This window comes from Macrosteles quadrilineatus, unplaced genomic scaffold (assembly GCF_028750875.1).
Source record: "Macrosteles quadrilineatus isolate MER2022 unplaced genomic scaffold, UCM_ALF_1.0 Scaffold_6__1_contigs__length_79288215, whole genome shotgun sequence".
In the NCBI taxonomy this organism is placed as follows: Eukaryota; Metazoa; Arthropoda; class Insecta; order Hemiptera; family Cicadellidae; genus Macrosteles; species Macrosteles quadrilineatus.
The window spans coordinates 25,888,865-25,911,942 of record NW_026542599.1 but is presented as its reverse complement, the minus strand read 5'-3'; the positions used below and the strand labels follow the sequence as shown (position 1 = coordinate 25,911,942).

Here is a 23,078-nt window from a genome sequence, read left to right as displayed (position 1 = left end):
TGGTTCACCTCCTTCACTATAAAGGGTAAAAATGTCGATATAAGCATTGATTATACATCTTCATGTATAATCAATTATACATATAATCAATGATCCAAGAAGGATATTTAATTTTCACAAGAAGAGTCTACTTGCACTCATAGTCTATATAGTCATTATTTACGAATTCAGTGTGATGCTTAGAAAACCAAAACTAATATAATATTATGGTATTTACTCAGGGGAGGTATAGAAGAGGCTACGATGACAGCTGAGGGCTTCTTATTAGCTGAGGGAACGCCATTACCGTAACAAAACGTTCAAAAGCCATCGGCCTCGGTGGTCTATTGGTTAGCGTGCCGGGCTGATATACTATAGGTCCCGGGTTCGAATCCTGCTGGTAGCATCAACTTTTTGTCCAAGATTTTTTTTATCAGCAAGTTTGGTTGGTTTGGTTTGGTTATTACAGTTTAATTTTATTATTAAGTCATTATAAAATTTTAATTAAACAATTTCTAGTTTTATTTAATAAAAAGAATTGTTTTTCCGATTACTAAACTTTTGTTATATTATTTCTTTATCAGCAAGTTTGGTTAGTTCGGTTAGGTTATGATGGTTTAATTTTTTAATTAAAAAATAGTAAAATTGAATTTGAGGCATTTATAATTTTATTTTATGAACAGGACTATTTTTGCGACTAGTAAACCTTCCTTGCCAAAGTGCTCTTTACTACAGCGCTGTTCACGGAGGAATTTTGAACTAAATGCCTCATTTGTACCTCCCCTAAGTCAGACCCTAATATTATCTATGCAATAGTATATTACGTTACTAGTCCATAACCTCTCTTGGAGGTTATGACTAGTGATTTTTACTCCTTTAGTTGGTGGAAATATATAAGGATTTGTACGGATTAAGTGGTATGGCGTAAACTATCGTACGTAACTCGTCCAAAATATGTGTACCGGACTCGTATGGTAATCCCGTACTCGACTTCGTCTCGCACGGGAACGACCACACTCGTCCGGTAAGCACAATTTGTTTTTCAGGATAAATTTTGCCAACAGTGTCATTTAGAGGCTTCTGATTGACTATAACGAAGGTTTAGTAATTGAAAAATTATTTTTGTTCATAGAATAAAATTATAAATGCCTCAAATTCAATTTATATATATATACAGGGTGTTTTTTTTAAAACTTGCATCTTTATTTATGTAAAAACCGCAATAGATAGAAATATGCAGTTTGCGGGAATCATCTATTGACGTAGGGGGACCAATTGTTTTGAATTCAACGTTACATTCACATTCCCCCCCTTTCCCCCCCTGCCACCAACTTAATTTTTTTAAATAGCAAGGTACCCCTTGTGACATATCAAATAAAAGAGCATGAAAAAAGACAATTTTTGATGAAAAAAAATTGAAAATCGGTTCATAAATTTGTGAGATATTTCCCCCCTCACCCCCCCGGAGCTTAATTTTTTTTAATAGCAAAGTACCCCTTGTAACATATTAAATGAAAGAGCAAGAAAAAAGAAAAAATTTGGCGAAATTTATTTTTCATTTGATATGTCACAAGGGCGGGTACCTTGCTATTAAAAAACAAGTTATGGGTAGGGGAAAAGGGGGGTGATTATCTCACAAATTCATGAGCCGATTTTAAATTTTTTTTCACCAAAAATTTTCTTTTTTCATGCTCTTTCATTTGATATGTCACAAGGGGTACTTTGCTATTAAAAAAAATTAAGTTCCGGGGGGGGTGAGGGGGGGAATATCTCACAAATTTATGAACCGATTTTCAATTTTTCTTCATCAAACATTTTCTTTTTTTATGCTCTTTTATTTGATATGTCACAAGGGGTACCTTGCTATTTAAAAAAAATAAGTTGGTGGCAGGGGGGGGAAAGGGGGGGAATGTGAATGTAACGTTGAATTCAAAACAATTGGTCCCCCTACGTCAATAGATGATTCCCGCAAACTGCATCTTTCTATCTATTGCGGTTTTTACATAAATAAAGATGCAAGTTTTTAAAAAAACACCCTGTATATATTTTTTTTTATTAAACCGTCATAACCTAACCTAACCAACCAAACGTGCTGACAATGAAAAAATCTAATGAAGGTTTATTAATCGAAAAAATAGTTCTGTTCATAAAATAAAATTATAAATGCCTCAAATCCTATTTTAAATTGTTTTATTCTAAAATTAAACTATCATAACCTAACCAAACTAACCAGACTTGCTTATAATGAAAAATCAAATGAAGGTTTAACCGAAAAAAAAAATGTTCATAAAATAAAACTATAAATGGGTCAAATTCAATTTCGTAATGTTTTAATTATAAAATTAAACCGTCATAACCTAACCAAACCAACCAAACTTGTTGATAATGAAAAAAATCCAATACAAAAAAATAGTGCTACGGGTGGGATTCGAACCCGGGTCCTTCGGATCATCAGCCCATTACTCTATCCACTACACCACCGAGGCCAATGGCAACAACCGTATCGTCGCGGTAATGATGTTCCCTCAACCAATCAGAAGCCTCAAAATAATGCTGTAGGCAACACTAATCCTGAAATAAAAATTCAGCGTCCGGCAAACACTTATTTTCAGGACTAGTAACGTAATATACTATACTAATAAACATCATGGTGGAAGGAAAATATATGAATAAACATAAAATAACATATAACATTACCTACCATAAAACAATCATGTGATATAACCATAGCTACTTCTGCCAGATGAGTTTCCATTTTCCTGTATAAAGTATTACAGTACTGGCATCCAAATACCAATAGTGAGCGAGAAGTCCAAAGCAAAAGTGTCTCTATGACAACAGCTGTTGCTGAATCAATGGCGCTAAATTGAAAATCCATTGAACTCATTGAGTGAATTGTTTTTTCAATTATTACAAAAGAAAATGACTTTTGTGGTTGATGTAGTTTCAGAGGACTCTTTCTATGAGAACATTTGCTTAGGTTTGACAAAACTTTTAGGTGAGATTTTATGAAGTACAACATCCAACTTTTACCTTTAAAGTAAGCTACCTACTTATACTCCAGTATAAAATTGTACCTACGAAACCAATTGAAATGCTTAATTAAATTTTAATGTGTTTATTTAATCATCAGCACTTTGAAGCATTAGTCTGATTTGACCAATGAGAAATTTAAGAGAAGAAAGTGTGGTGACAATCATAGATCTGTTGAGTTATGTATAATGAAATTATATGGGTTTAATTTGATAAAATACAACTATATTATAGTAATTTATATCATTTTTACACTCCACAGAAAACACACCTGGAGTCCAGGGTATAGAGCTGGAGAAACGTCTTCCGTGCGAGCGGATGTTAATCTCATCTTGGGAACAGAGACATTTGTGTTCCTTACCAGAAGACGTCCGACAATTCTACTCCTCTACCGATGGTTTTAGACTTATATGGAACTACGAGTATGCAGGTAAAGAAGTTTTTGCATTTTCTTGATGAAAGGAGTGAATTATAAATTACAACCGATAACTATAAATTTGAAAACCACACACTAAATTTTTATGTTCCTAATTAGGAAAACTTTGATATCCAACTCTTTGATAGCCAAAATTAAACTAAACAAAACCCAATTTTATATATCAATTCTCTTAATTGATAATACAATGGAGTCGGATATCAAAGTTATGCTCTGAACTAATGGGCTTTGCTAGTGCTAGGGAATTGTTTTAAAATATTTTAGGACAGATGATATTAAATTGATGAAAAGAAAATACCTACTGGAAGTGGTCATTCTCTTTCCAGACACTATTTGGCCTGCATCTAGGCAGGGTCTAAATTAACCAAAGATCTTCGTGTTGCACCAACCCAACAACATTATAGGTTGTGGTAATAGCCTATTTTTTTTTCTTTCAGGAGTTTTGTTTCTTGTTTTGACTAGAATACAGTACTCCGTTTGGTTTTTCTTAAGTGATTTTCCAGCTTCGGATGGGTTTGTGTACTCATCTTGATATAGGCCTAATCAGATTTCTCACCTTAAGTACGGGAGCAAATTCCATTTCCCAATACTTTGTGAAAACATTGTAGCCTACAAAGTTTAATGGAAAATGTCCACAATAACCCCTAAAATAACATGGTCAAGACTCAAGGCTATTGATACTGATAATGAAAGAGTGTGCAGGTGAAATACTCCCGATTGGCAATCTAAGGATCAACTCGATAGCAGAGCTGAAACGATTGGCTGGTGTGAAGACATCGGGAGATACAGATTGTCCAAACCTTCTTGACATTGAGATATGTAACGTCTCTGAGCCAAGATCACCCAAACCCAACTTCGGACCCAAGTGTAAAATATTTGAGCTCGATCCTTGTCAAAATGTTGCAAAAGTGAGTCTCTTTTCACTGTCTTTAATTAAAATTTTTGATTTTATTTACCTGCTTTGACATATTTTTTAGTCAAAGTTTTAGTCAAATTTACAACTTTGTAGCTAGAAAGTCGTTCTTGACTATAATTTGTTTTTGTTATTTCTTTAAAATCCACTATCCACACTGTATGCTTCGTTAAGCTGGTTAAATAGTCCTAATATAAAGAAGCTTTTGAACCTGTTCTAATAATTTTTTTCAAGCAGTATTTGCACAATTATCAACATTGTTTTCTAGTGCTAAACCTTGACAAAAAATACTTATGTAATGGAGTGAAATAGTAGAGTAGAGAGGATGGCTTAGCAAAGTGAGAATTTGGACAATGGTCAGGGTTAAATGACAGGTTTGTTTTGTTTATCTTAAAAGTGGTGTGGAAGATGATACTGTATAACCTATGGGGGATTAAGTACATGATATTTCCTCTTTTGAGTTGTTGATTCATTGTCGGAATTACATTTCACAAATCCTCAACAGGTTTGCCTCGTTTACATGGAGAAACCAGAAGGTGACACGAAGAAGGAGGAGCCGAAGATATGGCTGTTGGATCGCAGCTATGAGTGGCACTTTCTGGCTGAAAGTTTCACTCAATACTTCCGCATGATGTTGGTCCATCAAGGTCTACCTCAGTGGCAATTCAGGTTTACACCCATGGGGCTAACACCATGGGCCGAGGTGAGTGACCACCATGGTACCATGGAAGTTGGAAAAATAGAGCGCTGCCAAGGTGTAACATTTTTGGAATGTTATAGAAGCTAAACTTATTGCGCATTAAGTCATGAATTTTCTGATGATATTGAGGAAAGGTTCAATTACCTTCTACCGAATACACATGACACACATCCACACATGTACTTTTATCAACTTTGACAATTTTCATACACAATGATAAAAAATTAAAGAAGGTCCTGAGGCGCAAGAGGTCAACCAACAACCAATCACACCAGGCATCAGGTGTGTTGGGGGCGCAAGGAAGAGGAAGCTTCTCCATCAAGGTAGGTGGAGGGGGGCACAGTTATCTCTCCGACCAGCGCATCAAATGCAAACCGCGGGTCTGAATTAGTGTCCTTGTGTACCTGAAAAAAATGTTGGATACCCCGGGGATACATTAAGATAAGTTCCAGACAGTTGATAGCACACAACAGGTTTACAAAACAATTCATTTGTTATTTGGCCCTGCGAGGGGCTTCTTCGAAAGAAAGTAGTAAGCATGTGCTACTCTCCCCAGACCCCAAGAGTAAGGGCGAGAGATTAATGTAAAAATATAAAGCTGATAACTTATAATGAATATACTCAGATATTTCTTATGATTTTTTACAACTGTATGAAAATACAGGTCAGATTTGACATTTGATGTTTCCTGTTTTCCTTCCAGCAAATGATGTTCATGATTTGTCCTCATCTCTTGGCTGAACAGGATGTACGAAGTCCTCGCTTTGATCCAACTCTGAACCAAATCGACCCTAGTGTGTTCAAAACAAGAAGCAAAAGCTCCAAACAGAAGAAGCCTGAAAAGTAGCCTCAACTAATTCCTCCAATTAGCTGTAGCTGTTTGATAAAATTATATAACTTGTTTCAAACTAACGTTGTATTCACAAAATTCAAAGCATTGTCAGACAAAAGGTTTTGAATAGCAAAATTTTGCAGTCAATATTTATACAAAACAATAACTGTAAAACTATGTTATCTCAAACAAGTTTTTTCGGTATATACTGTGAACTTACTATTGGTCCAAACAACCATTAATGTGCAGTCTAGTGGTAGAGAACTGGGCTTTGGTCCCCGATGTCCCTGGTTCAAATCCTACCAATTACCAATGTATTTATTTAGCTATGTAACAGTGCTACCGTCTAGGTCTAGCCTGAATTAATTTGTTAAACGGTTTCTAATGTTGACAGCCTAATGTCCATAGAATGTGAAGGTGGGGAATTAAAACAAAATTAATACAATACATATTATATACAAACTCGGTCAAAAATACTTTGTATTTACTTTTTAAAGACTTGAGTACCTACTTTCTTTTTTGCATGTTTCAATTTATTAAATTAATAATGAAACGGTTGTTGGTAATGTGTTTAAATTCCCTCCCCCCCATACATTGCGGCAGATTTTTTAACTAATAAAAAAAATTAAAAATTAAGTTCCCTGTGAATTTGCAAATTAAGGATCGTCAATAACAATAACTTAACTAGAGCCCTGCACACACCAGAGCGATACTCCGTGCGATACTGGAGCGGGCGCGATACTTTTTCTTGGAAATTCTCTTGCGATACCAGTGGTCCGTGCGATACCATGGAGCCTTATGGAGCCGCACACACCAGAGCGAACCGCGATACGCGATACCGAGGCGAATGCGATACCGTAGCGATAGTATCGCGGTAACGCTGCATGCACTGTTTGCAGCGCTGTATCGCGGCGATACCAATGTGGCCAAACGATGAACTACTCAGTTTTGTCTTTTCTCTGTATGTGAAAACAACAACAACATGTCGTGTATCACCGAACATTTACTTGAAGTTGTTTATACATACCCGATGCACTATGATTTATATCACGTTTTAGCAACTAGAAATTTAAAATAGGGTTCGTCTTCATTATTTGTTATTAAACTACGTTTTCCGAAGAATTTACAATAGAATTCCCAAACATTCAGACATCTTGGATTTATTAATTATTTTAACACTTAAACATTTGATTTGAATTATCAATATTTTTTCCAGTGCCGCTGTCAATCCAATGTTGGGTGATTGCTGACAGAATAACGCATTTAATACTGGTTTGATGATGATTCAAATTACTATTTAATAGGTAGTTCATACAATATTGTATTAGCTATAGCACAGCATATTGTAGAGGTTTTGCTAGTCAGACTAGACGAACTAGAGAGATGGTAGGTAATGGTAATGGTAATGGAGGTGGGTGGAATGCTAATTGATTCGTCAACTCATTGAAAAATATATCTACATACCAGTCTTACCTTAAAGTGATTGGGGAGCGAGCTGGCGTAGTGGTTAGAGCGCGGGACTTCAGTCCCTGAGGTCCCGGGTTCGATCCCCGCCAAGTCACCAATGGATTTTATCTAACTGGTAATGCCGCAACCCCTAGGTCTAGCCTGAAGTAATGTGAAAAACTATCCCAGGCTTGTGCCTAGCGTCCTAGGAAAAAAAAAACCTTAAAGTGATTGCTAGCCGTTCTTCGGCACTCGCTTCACGGTAGTGGGTACTTTCCTTTTCGATAATGCCAGAAATCAAACTCAGCAACTCGTCAAAACATTCCTGATTCATTCCAGAATATGTAGAATCTTGTTTAATCTTTTCTTAACTGGGTCATCATGAGCGTATATGGTACTCGCCAAATCGCAGCCGTTCTTTATTTATGTCGTATACCCACATTTTCCTTGCTCTCTCATCTTCTATAATAGCACGGCTAGCTAACAGAAAAGCTTCTTCTTCATCAGACCATGTCATAGTTTTAAGTTTACACACAGTAGCCTACAGTATACAAACACTAACTATAACACAACACTTTTGCAACTAGAGAGTCTCACAACCACCGCACTCTCTGAGGTGTACTGGATTTCCCGCGCGTCCCTTTCCCGCTCTGGTGTGGAAGCACCTGTTTTCACTGCGATATTATCGTTCAAGTATCGCAGATAAAATTCTAGGAATAGTATCGCGCGTCCCCAGCGATAAAGTATCGCTCCGGTGTGTACAGGGCTTAAAACCAGTTTTGCAGCAAAACAACTTACTGTTAACTTTTACAAAGGCTTGAATTCATAATACATTTTATTTTTAAATACAGTGTATTTGGTAAAAACTATAATAAATGGTATAAATTAAAGGTGAAGGTTTTATAAAAAAATATTTTGGCCTAAACAGAAAATATCACACTTCTACCACTACTACTTAATACAAAATGATAATGATATATTTTAATGAAATGAATATTTTATCATTCAAGAATGGGAACATGATTAAACTATTATGGCAATATTGAATAAGCTTTAAAGAAGCTGAATCATACTTATGTATAGAATTACATCTTCATAAATCAACATAAAAGACCTGTTAGTTAACACATTTTTGCAGCATATAAAACCATCCTCTATTTAAAGCTTCACAAAAACTGTAGTTAAGGAGACACAAAAATAAAAATAGGAAGAAAACAAAAAAATATTACATTGTCTTTTTAATAAATGTCATTTTCGAGCCAAAACTCACGATTTCCAGAGAAAAGTTAATGATTAAATAAAATCTAACTATAAAAGCATATTTATTATACATTTTAAACTAAATAAATAGTTCATACAATGTCTTAGTTTTAAATTTTGGAAACTTGAAAGTTTTTTTTTTTTTTTAATGGGTATGAGTGTGTTAAAAGCTAAAAAAATAACCTAAGCTTTGCAAAGCAATTAACAACAGTCGTATGGATATTTTACATAAATGACATCATACGATTTATCATAAAATTGTTTAAAGTAAAGTACAATAAAACCCTGATAAACCAAAATAAAGGGGACAAACCATTTTGTTAACCAATGGTAGGAACTTAAGGGCTATGTCTATCTTCAACAATAGTCGCTTCTGTTATTTCAATTGCTGCCATTTTAAAATCTACAACTGTCTTTAAAAATCTGTTTATTAAAATAATCATCTATTTCCTCAACATATATCTATTTGTATGAGATCCATGTCGTCGCTACATTAATAATAATACAAGAAATAAAAGAATGTAATACACTATCACATTCTGTTAGGTACCTAAGCCGAACACACTATTCATTATGATGGTTTTGGTTAACCCGGGTTTCGGTTGACTGGGATCTGGGTTAAAAGTGTTTTACGGTACTAGTAAAATATTACCTATGTACTATTGAAGTTTGTATCTTTATTTTAATGGGTGTGATTTTACTTATTTAGTTTTAGTGATTTTGCTCTGCACATTTTTTATTATGGCAATAAACAATTCTGATTCTGATTTCCCTACTTGATAAGTGACAAAATATTCTATATCCACTAATTCCACCCTTTTTTCTGCCATAATACCTAAATATAAAATCTTCATAAATAATATTAAATAAACATCTTACAAAGCAACATAGTTATTTCAAAATATGATTTGCTATACATAAAGGATATACATAAAAATAGCCAACTTATTGTATCTTCATAGTTATTTTCCAAATACTAACCAAACTATGGTAAGAATCTAGGAATATCACATTGCAAATATTAATAGTAAAAAATAAGTATTTACACTCTTTCAATTTTAACTACACTACCTACTCTTTAAAAAGGCAACTCGGTATAAAATAAACTATTGTACGGTTTTACACTCTTCCTCTCACTGTACTCGTGTAAAACAACCCAATAGACGGTTAGTAGAGACGGGGTTTAAAACACGGATATCTCTCTTCTATCTTTTTCCGCTAAATCATCATCCAATGTCAGGAGAATCTGAAAATATTTCAACTTGTTCAAACCCTCTTCAAATGGATACAAAGTGAACCATTTCTAACAAATTCCATGCTCAAGTCGAGCAGGTAAAGTTTAAAGCACTTGATGAAGGTTCAAACTGTTTTGACTATGAATAGAACTCATTGATCCATAAGTGTACGATTCAAAGCTGTGCTCGGCTGTTCTTGATCTAGGCACATAATACAACATTCCCAGAAAATGTCAGCTGGTCTTAAAGCAGTAACAAAATTCACTTAATCAACTCCACATTCATGGTGCCAACGTCGTTCAATAAGTATGCTTAGTAATTATTTCATAAATCGAGGAAATACAAATTGGTGATAAAGGAGTCACATTTATCATTATTATACAAGTTTTAAGGGAGTTCTGCTAAATTACCTGAGGAAATGTGAACTTGTCCAACAACCACTGATTTTTGTCCTGAGAGATTCAAATAACCAAGAAATAAATCTAAATATTAGTGAGTAAATTGGATAAAAGTGTGATTATTTAATCCCAAACCATTTTTTCTATGCAAATCCATCTACTGGCAAAGGATTACAATAGTTAATGGTCCCCATTTGCACAAAAACCTTTTCACAGAACAGAACGTTATTGATTATATTGTATTGAGTGTTACGACTTTCCCTCACATTAAATTGGAAGAGACGTAGGAATTGGCTAACTCTGGAACTCGCTAACTCGGTCGTGTGTCGGAACTGGCTAACTCTGGAACTGGCTAACCGTCCCAGTCAGGAATTGGCTAACTCCGGAACCCGCTAACTCGATTTTGTCCCGCGGCGGAATTCGCTAACTCTGGAAGTCGCTAACCCGGCCGCGCCCACTGCACGGAGCGTTGCCAACCTTGCACGACGAAATAGTCGTAATCTGCCGTAATTCAAAACGTCAGTGTCAATAAAGATAATTGTTTCGGTATTGGTTTCTATTATCAAATCCATTAGGGGGAATATAATAGCTACGTAGCTCAAAGCAATTAAAATGCAATTATAACATCATTAAGAAGTTATTTATTATGTTGGTTCACCTTGTGATTGTTTCTTGATGATTGTAGAGTTTTATTGAAAGTTTTATCCAAGAACATGGCAATCATAAGGTAAACCAACATAATAAATCCTTTGTTCTTGAAACTGGGAATGCCACATAAATTCTAAGGGGTTATATGGTTTTGTATTTTGCTGTTACAAGTCCAATGAAATTGTGTTATATGATTTATATCTAAAATGAATGCCAGTGTTATAGGAAAATAGCAATACATGAAAATTAGTGAGAATAGTAGACCTACCAACTAAACCACGAAGAGATTGTAAATGTAAGTGAGCTCTCAAACACGGATACACAATTTAATCGTGATGTAATTGACCCTTGTCTAATAAAGCCTTTAACCGTGTTTTATAAGTAATTCTTCAAATTAAAGGTTCGTTGTTGACTCGTCAAACTTATGTGTAAAAATATTACATACGTTTCATAACAGTTAATAGAATAATTGTAGGCTAAACCTAGGCAATTGACAACTAAAGCAATGTAAACCTAGACCTACATGCAAAAAGCTAGTTTTTTTTTTTTAGCCTAATCCTAAGATTTGTTTAATTTATTATTAATTTTTTTATATGATTTGGTGTTGGAAGAAGGATAGATTTAAGAAAGGTAAAGTCAAGGTCATTTTAGTTTAGGGTTTCAGTTTTGTAGATGTCAACAACTGTGTATTTTTTTAAATAGTATCCGTCGTTATTATTTTGAGTAACTTTTAATGTGGTTTACAGTGGGTTTCTAAGTGTCGCAAAAATGTCAACTTTACAAGTTGTTTACAAAAGTATGCCTATCTATTTATATGAAATCAAATGATGAAAAACAAATCTTCTCCAAATGGGTTTCGAACCTGATATCTACGTGTCGTGAGCCTCTTACCTTACCTCTAAACTATTTGTTTATTGACACAATGTGTTTTCAAGCGGTCAAATAACAGCCGACAGTTGCAATGGTCGCAATACTTAAAATATTTTTGATACTATGATTCCGTTATGACATCAAGTAGTTGAATTGTTTTTCTGGAGTTGGAGAGGAGACTATTATTTTAATATAGATTCATTAATTACAATTAGTAATGTTATTACTGTATGATACATTTGTAAATGCCTAATTAATTAATTTTCCCCCTAAAAATGTTCAACTACTAAATATTTGCTTAAATAAATTAACAAACATTAATTAATGCAATTATTTGCATTTATTATTATTATGTTAACCCGTTGTTGCCCAACCACTGAAAAATTGGAAAAATAAGACAATATTTGCTGGAAGATGTTTTTATGGATCAAATTAAGTTATTAAATATCTCCATGGTTACTTGTAACAGAAAAAAAATATTATTTGGGACTTGAGGGTCCCGTTTGGGGGACTTAAGAGTCCCGTCGGTCGACAAAGGGCTAGTACCCTATGGAGTCCAGTATGTGCTGCAGCCTGGTGGACTAAGTTTGAACTACAAGGACATGTTGAAACTGTTGCTAGGCAACAGCTACAACCAATAGCAACCCTAGAATGGCCTAATTGGCAGCAGCTGTTCTGAAAAAGCAATGCTGGGACTTAATAGTCCCGTCGGTCGACAAAGGGTAAGCAGGTGTTCAACTATATCTAGTCAACGCTAGTACTCAATCATCTAGTACAACTATCACAACATCATCCGTTTACATTTATTATAGATCAAATTGCTCTACAACCGTCTTAAATATTCTGCTGCAGTGGCAAGGGGTGGGGTTTGGGGTCACCCCCCCCCCTTGACGAAAGGATTTTGCCCATAAAAGATCATAAAACCTCATAATAGTCCTAACTGTATAAATGTACATTATTGTGATTATTAATTTGCTTTTCGCATAGTCAAAGTAAGTTACAACTACAGTATTATTGCTCAATAATATTAGTTTGTCATTAACATCTTAGTTCAGTAATAAAAACTGTAACGTTTAAAATAACAACTACCGCAAGTTTTACTCATTGACCTTGAAGCTATCAGCCGATTCTTTGTTATGCTTCCATTTTATGTTTGTCAAATAAAAATTGTGACGTTTCAAAAACAATAATGTGAGAACCTAATGCATGTAAATAATGGTAAAACCCTAGTAAAATTAAATAAATATACAATGCATTTCAACACATTAGCATTAGACTATAGAAAGAAACACAATTTATAATATGATCTTGGTAATTTAATGAATAATGTGCATTAGAAGAGGCAGGTGACAGAAAATGATTGAGGAGACGTGTTGTTAGTTTGCAAGGCCAAAAAATTAGTACTACCAGCGGGATGCGAACCCCGCACCTTCAGGGTGTCACATTATTAATGTGACAGGGTTGGTAGCTCGTTTCTAAATCATACCATTATAATGATCAATAGCTCAAATGTAAACCCTTTTATCACAGAATATTTTAAGGCTAGAACAAACTGCAAGCTGTAAAAACTGGAGATAAAGAAAAATTGTCTACAAACATGTTCAAACTACGAAACGTCCATAAGAAATGTATGGGGGTACGACTTTTTTGTTTTGTAGTCTTTTTACATTGCCTGTTTTGATATGTTTACTATTTCATACTATAGTATTCATGTTTACTGTTTCCTATAATAGTTTTTTTCACATATTTGTTCAAACGTCTGAGAATAATGTTCTTCTTGGTGAAAACCTACTACCGTACAGTATCTGATAGGCCTATACTGCCAACCCTAGAGTGATTATTGAAAATGGTCCATTCTTTTTTTATGACCCATTGTGCAACTGTGGGTGTAAACAGAACGGACTGTCTTGTTCTGCTTCATGAGGGGAGTGCCAGATTAATGAATATAAGAACATTGAAACAAAATGATAAGTTATTCGAATTAATAAAAATCATAACCCGCACGACAGACATAAAATAGACCTTTAAATAGTCATATTATAGCCTATCAAGGAAAATCATTCACGTCTACAAACCCGGTCTACCAAATACGAACTTGATAATTTTATTTACAGCATTTCATATATTTAATGCTATTTATTTGAAAAAGGAGCAAATTACGGCCTATGAAAATAAATATTTCATCAACAAAAGAACCGAACGAACTATCTTTTTACAAACGAATAAACAACAATTAAATTAGAATATAATAACGCATTTTACACGCTAATAATAATCATAACAATAATAATAAACATAGCCTACTTCTCAATATACTTTTATTTAACATCAACCCCATTGCTTTTACTGCGAATTATTCATTGGATACGATATTATGGTACCGATAGGATCGTAGGTTCTACACTTTCGGCAACACTGGCCAACAATCTTCGTGCTTTGCTCCTATTGGCCGGCACGCGACGCTTCTGATTGGAAGTTAGCGAGTTCCGCCGAGGGACCGAGTTAGCGAATTCTGTCCTAGTACGGAAGTCACTAACCCGGCTCTAGAGCGGGTTAGCGGGTTCCGGAGTTAGCCAATTCCGAAACCGAACAAGTTAGCGAGTTCCTCTCATCGACCAAATTTTAAGATAGGACATTTAACATGGGGTTAGCGAGTTCCAGAGTTAGCCAATTCCGCGGACCCAATTGGAAGCAACAGAGCAGGGAAGTAATAGCTTACTTGGATGCGACTGGAGCTTGTTGCAGACTGTTATTTATTGACATTTACCGTAACACTTTGAATTTATGTTTCATTGGTTATATTGATCAAAACTCATTTTACATAACCCAATTACACAATTATCCCATCAAATTTTTGTACAGAATAATCCCTCGGTTAAAAGTCCTTTTCTCAACTTACCATAAATGAAAAGAACAAAGCCCCTGCTGAGAGAAAGTGCCAAATGTCATGTTTGTCGTAAAAGTTGAGTATCTCACAACGCTGATTGAAGGCCCGAGACTCTGCCGGAGTCAGCTGGAAAACAACATTGTTGGTAACAAAAAACAGTCTGAAAATCAAACACTGAACTGTTTCAAATGGGAGTCATGGGAATAAGAAGAAATCAATCGTACAACATTTCAAGGATAAGGAAGTGTTACATGTTTTAAGGGACCATACATCACTTGTTACAAATATCATGATAGCCTATCATGAGATTCCCAAACTCAAAAATATCTAAATAAATCACATAGACCACATCACAAAAATAACCAACTTCTTGAAAAAAAATTAACAAATTGTCAGGTCTTAAAATACTTATACCAGATTACAAATCAGTTTATTACCTTAAACGCTCTGGTTGTAGTATCCAGGAGAACGGCAGTGTAATCAAATATGAGATTTTATTTGATAATCCTAAAATTTGATATAAAGTCCACTGCAGTATTAGACCGGCAATACAAATTTTTTCTTCAGATGGATTCAAGATTCAGCTTTGAAATATCCATAGAATTTGTTGTTGTGACTTAAATAGATAAAGATTAAAACACAGACAACATTTAAATTCACACACTTACCTTCCAAGAAATCGATTTATGGTAGAAGAAGTAACATCCAGCACCCCAAAACATAAAAGCCAGCACTGTGTATGTCAAAGGTGCTTTGTAAATTTTCTCTTTCGACACTCGCTGAAATACAGACAAACTTATATTGATGAAAATAGATCTAATCGTGGTACCACAAGCTAGGTAAAAATAACTAGAGAACCATATTATACAAAGAAGAGGTGATTTCTTGGTTTGTATATAGTGTGCTTGTTTGAGTAAAAGCAAGAGCTACTCAAATTGATTGGACTGAAACATTACACAAAGTAGATCATGAAATAAAATACACCCGCCGCAGCAAACCTGCTGACTAAGCAAATTTCCATTTGTCTGAATTGGTTTTCAATTAAATCTATTTTAAATAACATTAGGTTTAACAAGTACCTAGGATTTCTGCAACAAGGAAACTAATTAAGTGTGTTTTTTAGTAAAGTATTAATAGCTTAGTATAAAATAATTGAATTTGCCAAGTATGGTCAAAATATATCCATAAACATGCAAACTACAAAAATTTACAATATTCTCAATAAGAATAACATAGGAATTTTTAATTTACAATATTTTGAATTTTCTTCGTTACCGATAACCGTACAAAAACACTTTTATATACTACCTAATTTTTTTTTACTCTTTAAAAAGGTTTAGAGATAAATTGGGAAATTTTGTGTTTTGAGGGTCAAAAATGAGAAAACCTTATTCTCACCCTATAAAACCCCGTTCCCATGGTCCGATCATGCTGGCTCGCGAACTCATTCTAGTTCATTCCGTCTTACACCTTTAAACCAAATTGCACCAAAAAATTATTCAAGTTATTGCGTTCACGGACACATACACATTAATACAAATTTGAACCAATGGTGTTTTTGGCCTCTGGGGACATCAAAATGAAAAAGTAAATCGGTCCCGGGCCTAGGTCTTACCGTGCCACCTACGGTAATAGCTAACCTTCCCTATAGGGAAATTCGCAAAAAAGGTTGGCCTATCTCTATCATGGTGTTCAGGATCTTATCATATCCCAATACAATGTAAGGACAGGTTTTCCAGGTTCAAAAATAAAAATTTTCAGGACAAAGCTTGTAACGCAACCCTTTAAAGAACAAAAAAATCAAATAATTTTTAAATTTAAGATAGACCGAGTGTTAAGACGGTCAAAAAAATACTCCAATACAAATATATCAAAAACTAGCAAAGAGGCATCGTTATTTTCTGTAATTGGATACCGGTAGCAGTAATTAAAAGACTATTTAGGTTTTCAAGTGTTAAATCTAATGTTGTATCTCACAATTTGTGAATTTGTTTTTAGCGAATTACCCATAATAAGCTATTACCTTTGACTACTAAGGGCTACAATATACAACATTTTTATCAAAATCGTTAGGGCCATTATTAAGAAAATCAGATTTTTCCATTATTTTACAGGGTTTTATGGGATAATCCATATTAAAAATCAAAATTTAAAAAAAAAATTAAAAAAACATTCCAAATTTTAAGGACCATGACATACATTGTTTAAATCAAAACCAGCTTTCTTTCTACAAAAAAAAAACTTTCAAAATTAAAACCACCATGATATACTTAGTTAAATAAATCAAAACCCGCTTTCTTTCTAAAATCCTATTTCTCGTTATTTTATGGAGGTTATCAACGGAAAATAACATAATTTACAAACACTTTTGAACCAGAATTTTTACAGAAATGGGAGTCATACCATTTCGTTCAGAATTTAAAGGGCTACAACATACTATATTTTTATCAAAATCGTTAGGTGCATTTTCGAGAAAATCAGATTTTCTGTTATTTTACAGGGTTTTATAGGAAAATCCCCATTAAAAATAAATACCCCCGCCGCAGCAAACCTGCAGACTAAGCGAATTTCCATTTGACTGATTGGATTTACACTGAAATGTCTACTTAAAAATATAACATTTATTCTCTATTTAAATAGAATTAGTTTAACTAGTACTTAGGTTTGCTGCATCAGGGAGGGTAAAACTGTTTTTTTTTTTTAAACGTTAATAGTTAGTAAGAAATAAAAACATTTTCCAAATTTGATCAAAATATGTTCATAAACAAGCAAACTACAACAATTTACTTATTCTCCATAAGAATAACATGGGAATTTTAAATTTAAAATTTTTTGGAATTTTCTCCGTAACCATTAGGCGCATAATAACACTTCAATATACTAAATTATTTGTTTTTTTAAGCTCTACAAAATGGTTTGAAAGGAAATTGCTAAATTTTATGTTTTTTGGGTCAAAAATGGGAAAAACCTATTTTTACCCCATAAAACCCCCCGTAAACCCCCGTTCCCATGGTCCGATCATGCTGGATCGCGAACTCGTTTGAATAAACGTAGGTTTACACGTTTATACCAAATTTCATCAAAATCGGATCATTTTTGCTTGAGTTATCGTGCCAACGGACACATATATATATATATATAAATACTAGCTGACCCGGCGAACTTCGTATCGCCTAAGTTATAGGTTTCCCCTAAGACAGACCGATGGAAAGAAAGTACCGTTACGTTTAATTTTCAAGATGATCTCGTTCGCATCGCTCAATCACGTCCTGGTTGAAGTTCGTTCGCTACGCTCACTCACCTTTGGTTTGGAGCTCGTTCGCTACGCTCACTCACCTTTAGGTTGGAGCTCGTTCGCTGCGCTCACTTGCCTTCAGGTTAGCTCGTTCGCTACGCTCACTCGCCTCCAGGTTGAAGTTCGTTCGCTACGCTCACTCACCTTTTGGTTGCAAATTAGCTGTTGTCATAAATGTAAAAGAAATAATAGTGCTGCACCCTGTTGGTAATCCTTGTAACTTTAATGCTATTGAACATCATAGAACAGAACCAACTTGTTTAATTGAAACAGCTGTTAAGATTCATTAATTCCATTTCTCATAAGGTTAACATGGGAAACTCCAGAGCCACTGGGGCGGAGCCCTTTTAAGAATTTTGAAACGGGAAATAGTTTACGTCCGATTCGCATACCTACAGAATTTACACACCAAATTTCATAACGATCGGTGAAGTCGTACCGGAGGAGTTTGCAGACAAACACTGTGACACGAGAATTTTATATATTAGATATAAATATATATATATATATGAATTTGAACGGATGGTGTTTTTGGCCTCTAGGGACCTCAAAATGAAAAAAAAAATCGGTCCCGCGTCCAGGTCTTACCATGAGTACTACGGTAATAGCTTATTCCCTATATGGGAAATTCGCTAAAATCTAAAAAAAATTAAACCACCATGATTTACTTAGTTAAATCAATGCCGGCTTTCTATCTAAAATCCTATTTTTTGTTATGTTATCGAGGTTTTTATGGGAAAATAACATAATTTACAATAACTTTTGAACCAGGATTTTTATGGAAATGTTAGTCATACCATTTTGTTCAGATTTTAAAGGGCTACAACATACTAATTTTTTATCAAAATCGTTGGGTGTATTTTCAAGAAAATATGATTTTCTGTTATTTTATGGGTTTTTATGGGAAATCCCCATTAAAAATATCAAAATTTAAAAAAATGAACCACCATGATTTACTTAGTTAAATCAAAGCCGGCTTTCATCTAAAATCCTAATTTTGTTATTTTATGGATGTCTTTGTAGGAAAATAACATAATTTACAATAACTTTTGAACCAGAATTTTTACAGAAATGGGAGTCATACCATTTTGCTCAGAATTTAAAGGGCTACAGCATATAGATTTTTATCGAAATCGTTAGGAACATTTTTGAGAAAATCCGATTTTTCCGTTATTTTACGGGTTTTATGGAATAATCCCCATTAAAAATAAAAATTGAAAAAAAAATTATAAAACGTTCAAAATTGTAACAACAATGATATACTTAGTTAAATCAAAACCGGCTTTCTTTCTAAAATCTAGGGATGGACGGGTCCCGAAATTTCGGGAATTTTTCGGGAAAAAAATATTCCCGATTATCGGGACGGGATTACATTTGACTCGGGAATTTTTCGGGACGGGATTTGGTCCGATCGACGGCGATTTTTCCGCTTCGCGGGTTCCGATAACGCCGTTATTGCGAGCGATAGGTCCGCGAACGCAGGAGACGAAGTCATTTCAACGATTACGCCGTGCCCGCGAGTCATAACGACGATCGGGCTGTGACCGCCTACGAGTCATACCGACGATCGCGCCGATACCGCGAGTCATCCCGACGATAATGCCGTGACCGCGAGTCATACCGACGATAACCCCGTGACCGCGGAGTCATACCGACGATCGCGCCGTTACCGCGAGTCATACCGACGATCGCGCCGTGACCGCGAGTCATGACGACGATCGCGCCGTGACCGCGGAGTCATGCTGACGATCGAGCCGTGATCGCGAGTCATACCGACGATAATGCCGTAACCGCGAGTCATACCAACGATGACCCCGTGACCGCGGAGTCATACCGACGATAACCCCGTGACCGCGGAGTCATCCCGACGATCGCGTCGTGACTGCGAGTCATACCGACGATCGCGCCGTGACCGCGGAGTCATGCTGACGATCGAGCCGTGATCGCGAGTCATGACGACGATCGCGCCGTGACCGCGGAGTCATGCTGACGATCGAGCCGTGATCGCGAGTCATACCGACGATAATGCCGTGACCGCGAGTCATACCAACGATAACCCCGTGACCACGGAGTCATACAGACGATCGCGCCGTGACCGCGAGTCATGACGACGATCGCGCCGTGACCGCGGAGTCATGATGACGATCGAGCCGTGATCGCTAGTCATACCGACGATAATGCCGTGACCGCGAGTCATACCAACGATAACCCCGTGACCGCGGAATCATACCGACGATCTCGCCGTGACCGCGAGTCATGACGACGATCACCCCGTGACCCGCGAGTCACAAGTTTCTATAGGTACATGTAAATTGTTACACATTTTTTTGTTTTTATAGATCAGTGCCACAAATGGTTAAAATTGATTTCGTATGTCTTTTTTGGTAACTACAATACAGTACTTTCTTTTTATGTACAGAAAAAAATCCCGTCCCGTCCCGAAAATCGGGAAGGAAATAAAAATCCCGTCCCGTCCCGTCCCGAACTAAAAATTCAATCCCGTCCATCCCTACTAAAATCCGATTTTTTGTTATTTTATGGATGTTTTTGTAGGAAAATAACATAGCTAACATTATACTCTAGCTTTTGGTATAATACCATTTTTGTTTAACTTGACAGCTGTAAACATTTAGCTTTTTCGACACAAATTCAACGGACATACGTAGAATTGAATTATTTATACTATGTGTAATGCTATAATCATTGATACGTTCATATATTCGGTAAGATGATGAGAGTTTATTTAAATATAGATAGTAAAATACTAGATGTTCTAGTTTTTTTTTTAACAGTCTTTAAAATATTTAATATAAAGGTGTCCGGATAAGAGGGAGTCAACTGTAAACGAAATTTGGAAAATTTGTTTACCTCATACTAAGCTAACAATATTTCAATAAAAAACATACCTTATTGTCTTCCCTGTAGCGGCAAACCTAAGTGCTCATTAAAATTAATACCGTAATAATTGGAAATAAATCTCACAATTTTAAGGGAATAATTTAGTGGAATTCCAGCCAGGTAAATTGAAATTTGTTAGTATGCAGGTTTACTGCGGTGAGTATTTTTCTTGATCTTACCTTCATTACGATGTAGAAAATGAAGTACATGAACAAATTCGCAAGAAATATGGACAGCATGTAAGTAGCAAAGTCACCAAGATGTAGGAAGTATCCCATAGCTACCAGGCCCCAGTTACCAAGGTTGGCTGAAAAAAACCTTAATTAATTGTTGCAAGTGTTTCAACCAATTAATTCTTCTGCGGAACTAGAAAAAGCAGTAAGAACTAGTGATGTCACATTTATATATTTTACATCCTCTCCTGAGGATGGGATCAGATTTCTGATCTTTCTCATTTTTTGTTTCTTTTGACATGCTGAATAACGTGACAAAGTTTGTTCATATGGGTTGCAAGACACCCTGTGTATTAATGGATAAGTATGTACAGTAGTCCGTTAGTCCGAAATGGTTGGGACCGGGCCCATTTCGGATTACCAAATATTTTGGATTAAACGGTTTTTTACTTTTTGAAAATTTTGAAAAAAAATTAAAATTTTTTTTATTTTTTAAAATTTTTTTGTCTTAGGAGGACCCTAGGCACGAGCCCGGGATTGTTTTTCCCATTACAGGCTAGACCTTGTGGCTGCAGCATTGTCACTTAATAAAATCCATTTGTGATTTGGCGGGATTGGAACCCGGGAAGAAAATGAAAAATGTTAATAACAAAAATGGTGAAATACTAAAATACACTACAAAAAAAGTCTATCTCGCCCGGCCGCTACAGAATACTTTGACGAGGTACAGCTAACTGTGTTAAAAGTTAAATAAAAAAATTTAAACAAATTTTCAAAAAAATATATTTTTTGGTTTCGGATTAAGCGGACTTTCGGATTACCGAAGTTCGGATTATCAGGACTCCACTGTATCTTGAAAACCTTTTTCCTCAGCTCGTGTGCATCGCAGGGAAAATCTATGCTTACTGTTAAACAGATATTTTCCTGTGGATGTGCAGAATCCCTTTATATAAATTAAAATAGTCTCAAAAATAAACACAAAAAATGAATTTAAAATTTAAAAAAAATTATCATGGGCCTTATGGGATACCATGCTGTCAAAATAACAACAAAATAAGGAAATATAAACAGAAAATCAAAACAATGTTTCGACCACTGGGCGACCTCTTAGTATATTTTAAAAACACAGCTATAAGATCTTGCGGTCACACTACTCTACATGTTATGGAATATTTTATTGGCTGCTAGTTAAGTTGAAAGGATACCTAGCAACAAAAGAATCATCCTGGCCGGGTACAGAGGCATCAAGCAGCCTCTCAGTCCACCGGCACCGTAGTCATTCTTGAAGGAATTGGAAACACGAGAGAACACTCCAAAATCTGAAAATCAACACAAGACGTACTTAATAAATCAAATAGAGAAATGAAACACACGCACACAACATACAACTAAATCCCTGCAAATATATTCTTACTATTACACCAACAGTGATAATGAAACAGTAAGCCTAGACATTGTATAAAACTAGACTACAGCTATCCTCACAAAGACCTTCAAACCTAGGCCCTTGTGCTCCATGTTACATCCTTACAACTTCATAATCAGTATTTCTAGTAAATTACCCAGTAAATACAGGGTGCGGCAGAAAGAACTCCCCTACTAGGAAAGCTAATAAAAACAAAACCAAGTGGAATATGACATTTTTATTGCTATTAACCAAAACACACATTATGCCATTTAAAAAAATATAAAATTATAGTGCTTTAAATAAAATGTCGTTTTAATAATCGATAATTTAAAATTATCGTGTTTTAAATAAAGTGTCATTTAAATGGCGGCCTCCAGTGTTAACACATTGGTTCAAACGTTCCCGGTAGTTGTCCATTACCTTTCGGGTCATGTCGTTGAGATGGCTGCAACTTCATGCCTTATTCTTTCCTTCAGGGCATCCAAACTTTGATGGCTATAATTGGGCTGTACTTTTTTGAAGAAAATGGCGTGACTGTGATTGTGAACAGCAATCGTTATTGTGCGATGCTCCGTACTTTTTTGCAGCCAAAACTCGCTGATATCTTTCCTGTTCTGGCCAATGAATGGTTCCAGCAGGATAGTGCTACTTCACACACGTCCCGTCA

The 23,078-nt window shown here is 35.3% G+C and overlaps 2 protein-coding genes across 2 annotated transcripts in view; one reads left to right on the top strand and one right to left on the bottom strand.

Moving 5' to 3' along the window:
* Nucleotides 1-2,842: 2,842 nt before the first annotated feature.
* On the top strand, nucleotides 2,843-5,938 carry LOC128997319 (tubulin polyglutamylase complex subunit 2-like). The gene is made up of 5 exons (XM_054422951.1): nucleotides 2,843-2,977; nucleotides 3,275-3,442; nucleotides 4,151-4,356; nucleotides 4,867-5,064; nucleotides 5,765-5,938. Exons 1-5 carry the CDS (start codon nucleotides 2,902-2,904, stop codon nucleotides 5,906-5,908), a joined length of 792 nt encoding a protein of 263 aa, XP_054278926.1. The 5' UTR covers nucleotides 2,843-2,901; the 3' UTR covers nucleotides 5,909-5,938.
* A 2,257-nt stretch (nucleotides 5,939-8,195) lies between these two features.
* Nucleotides 8,196-23,078, bottom strand: part of LOC128996570 (SID1 transmembrane family member 1-like) — a 33,946-nt gene continuing 19,063 nt past the window's right edge. Inside the window, exons 13-17 of the mRNA XM_054421965.1 lie at nucleotides 22,209-22,322; nucleotides 21,010-21,137; nucleotides 15,306-15,416; nucleotides 14,650-14,763; nucleotides 8,196-9,845 (exon numbers count right to left, since the gene is read on the bottom strand). Of these exons, the coding sequence (XP_054277940.1) occupies nucleotides 9,783-9,845; nucleotides 14,650-14,763; nucleotides 15,306-15,416; nucleotides 21,010-21,137; nucleotides 22,209-22,322 (530 nt within the window). The 3' untranslated portion in view covers nucleotides 8,196-9,782. The remainder of the gene's footprint in view (nucleotides 9,846-14,649; nucleotides 14,764-15,305; nucleotides 15,417-21,009; nucleotides 21,138-22,208; nucleotides 22,323-23,078) is intronic.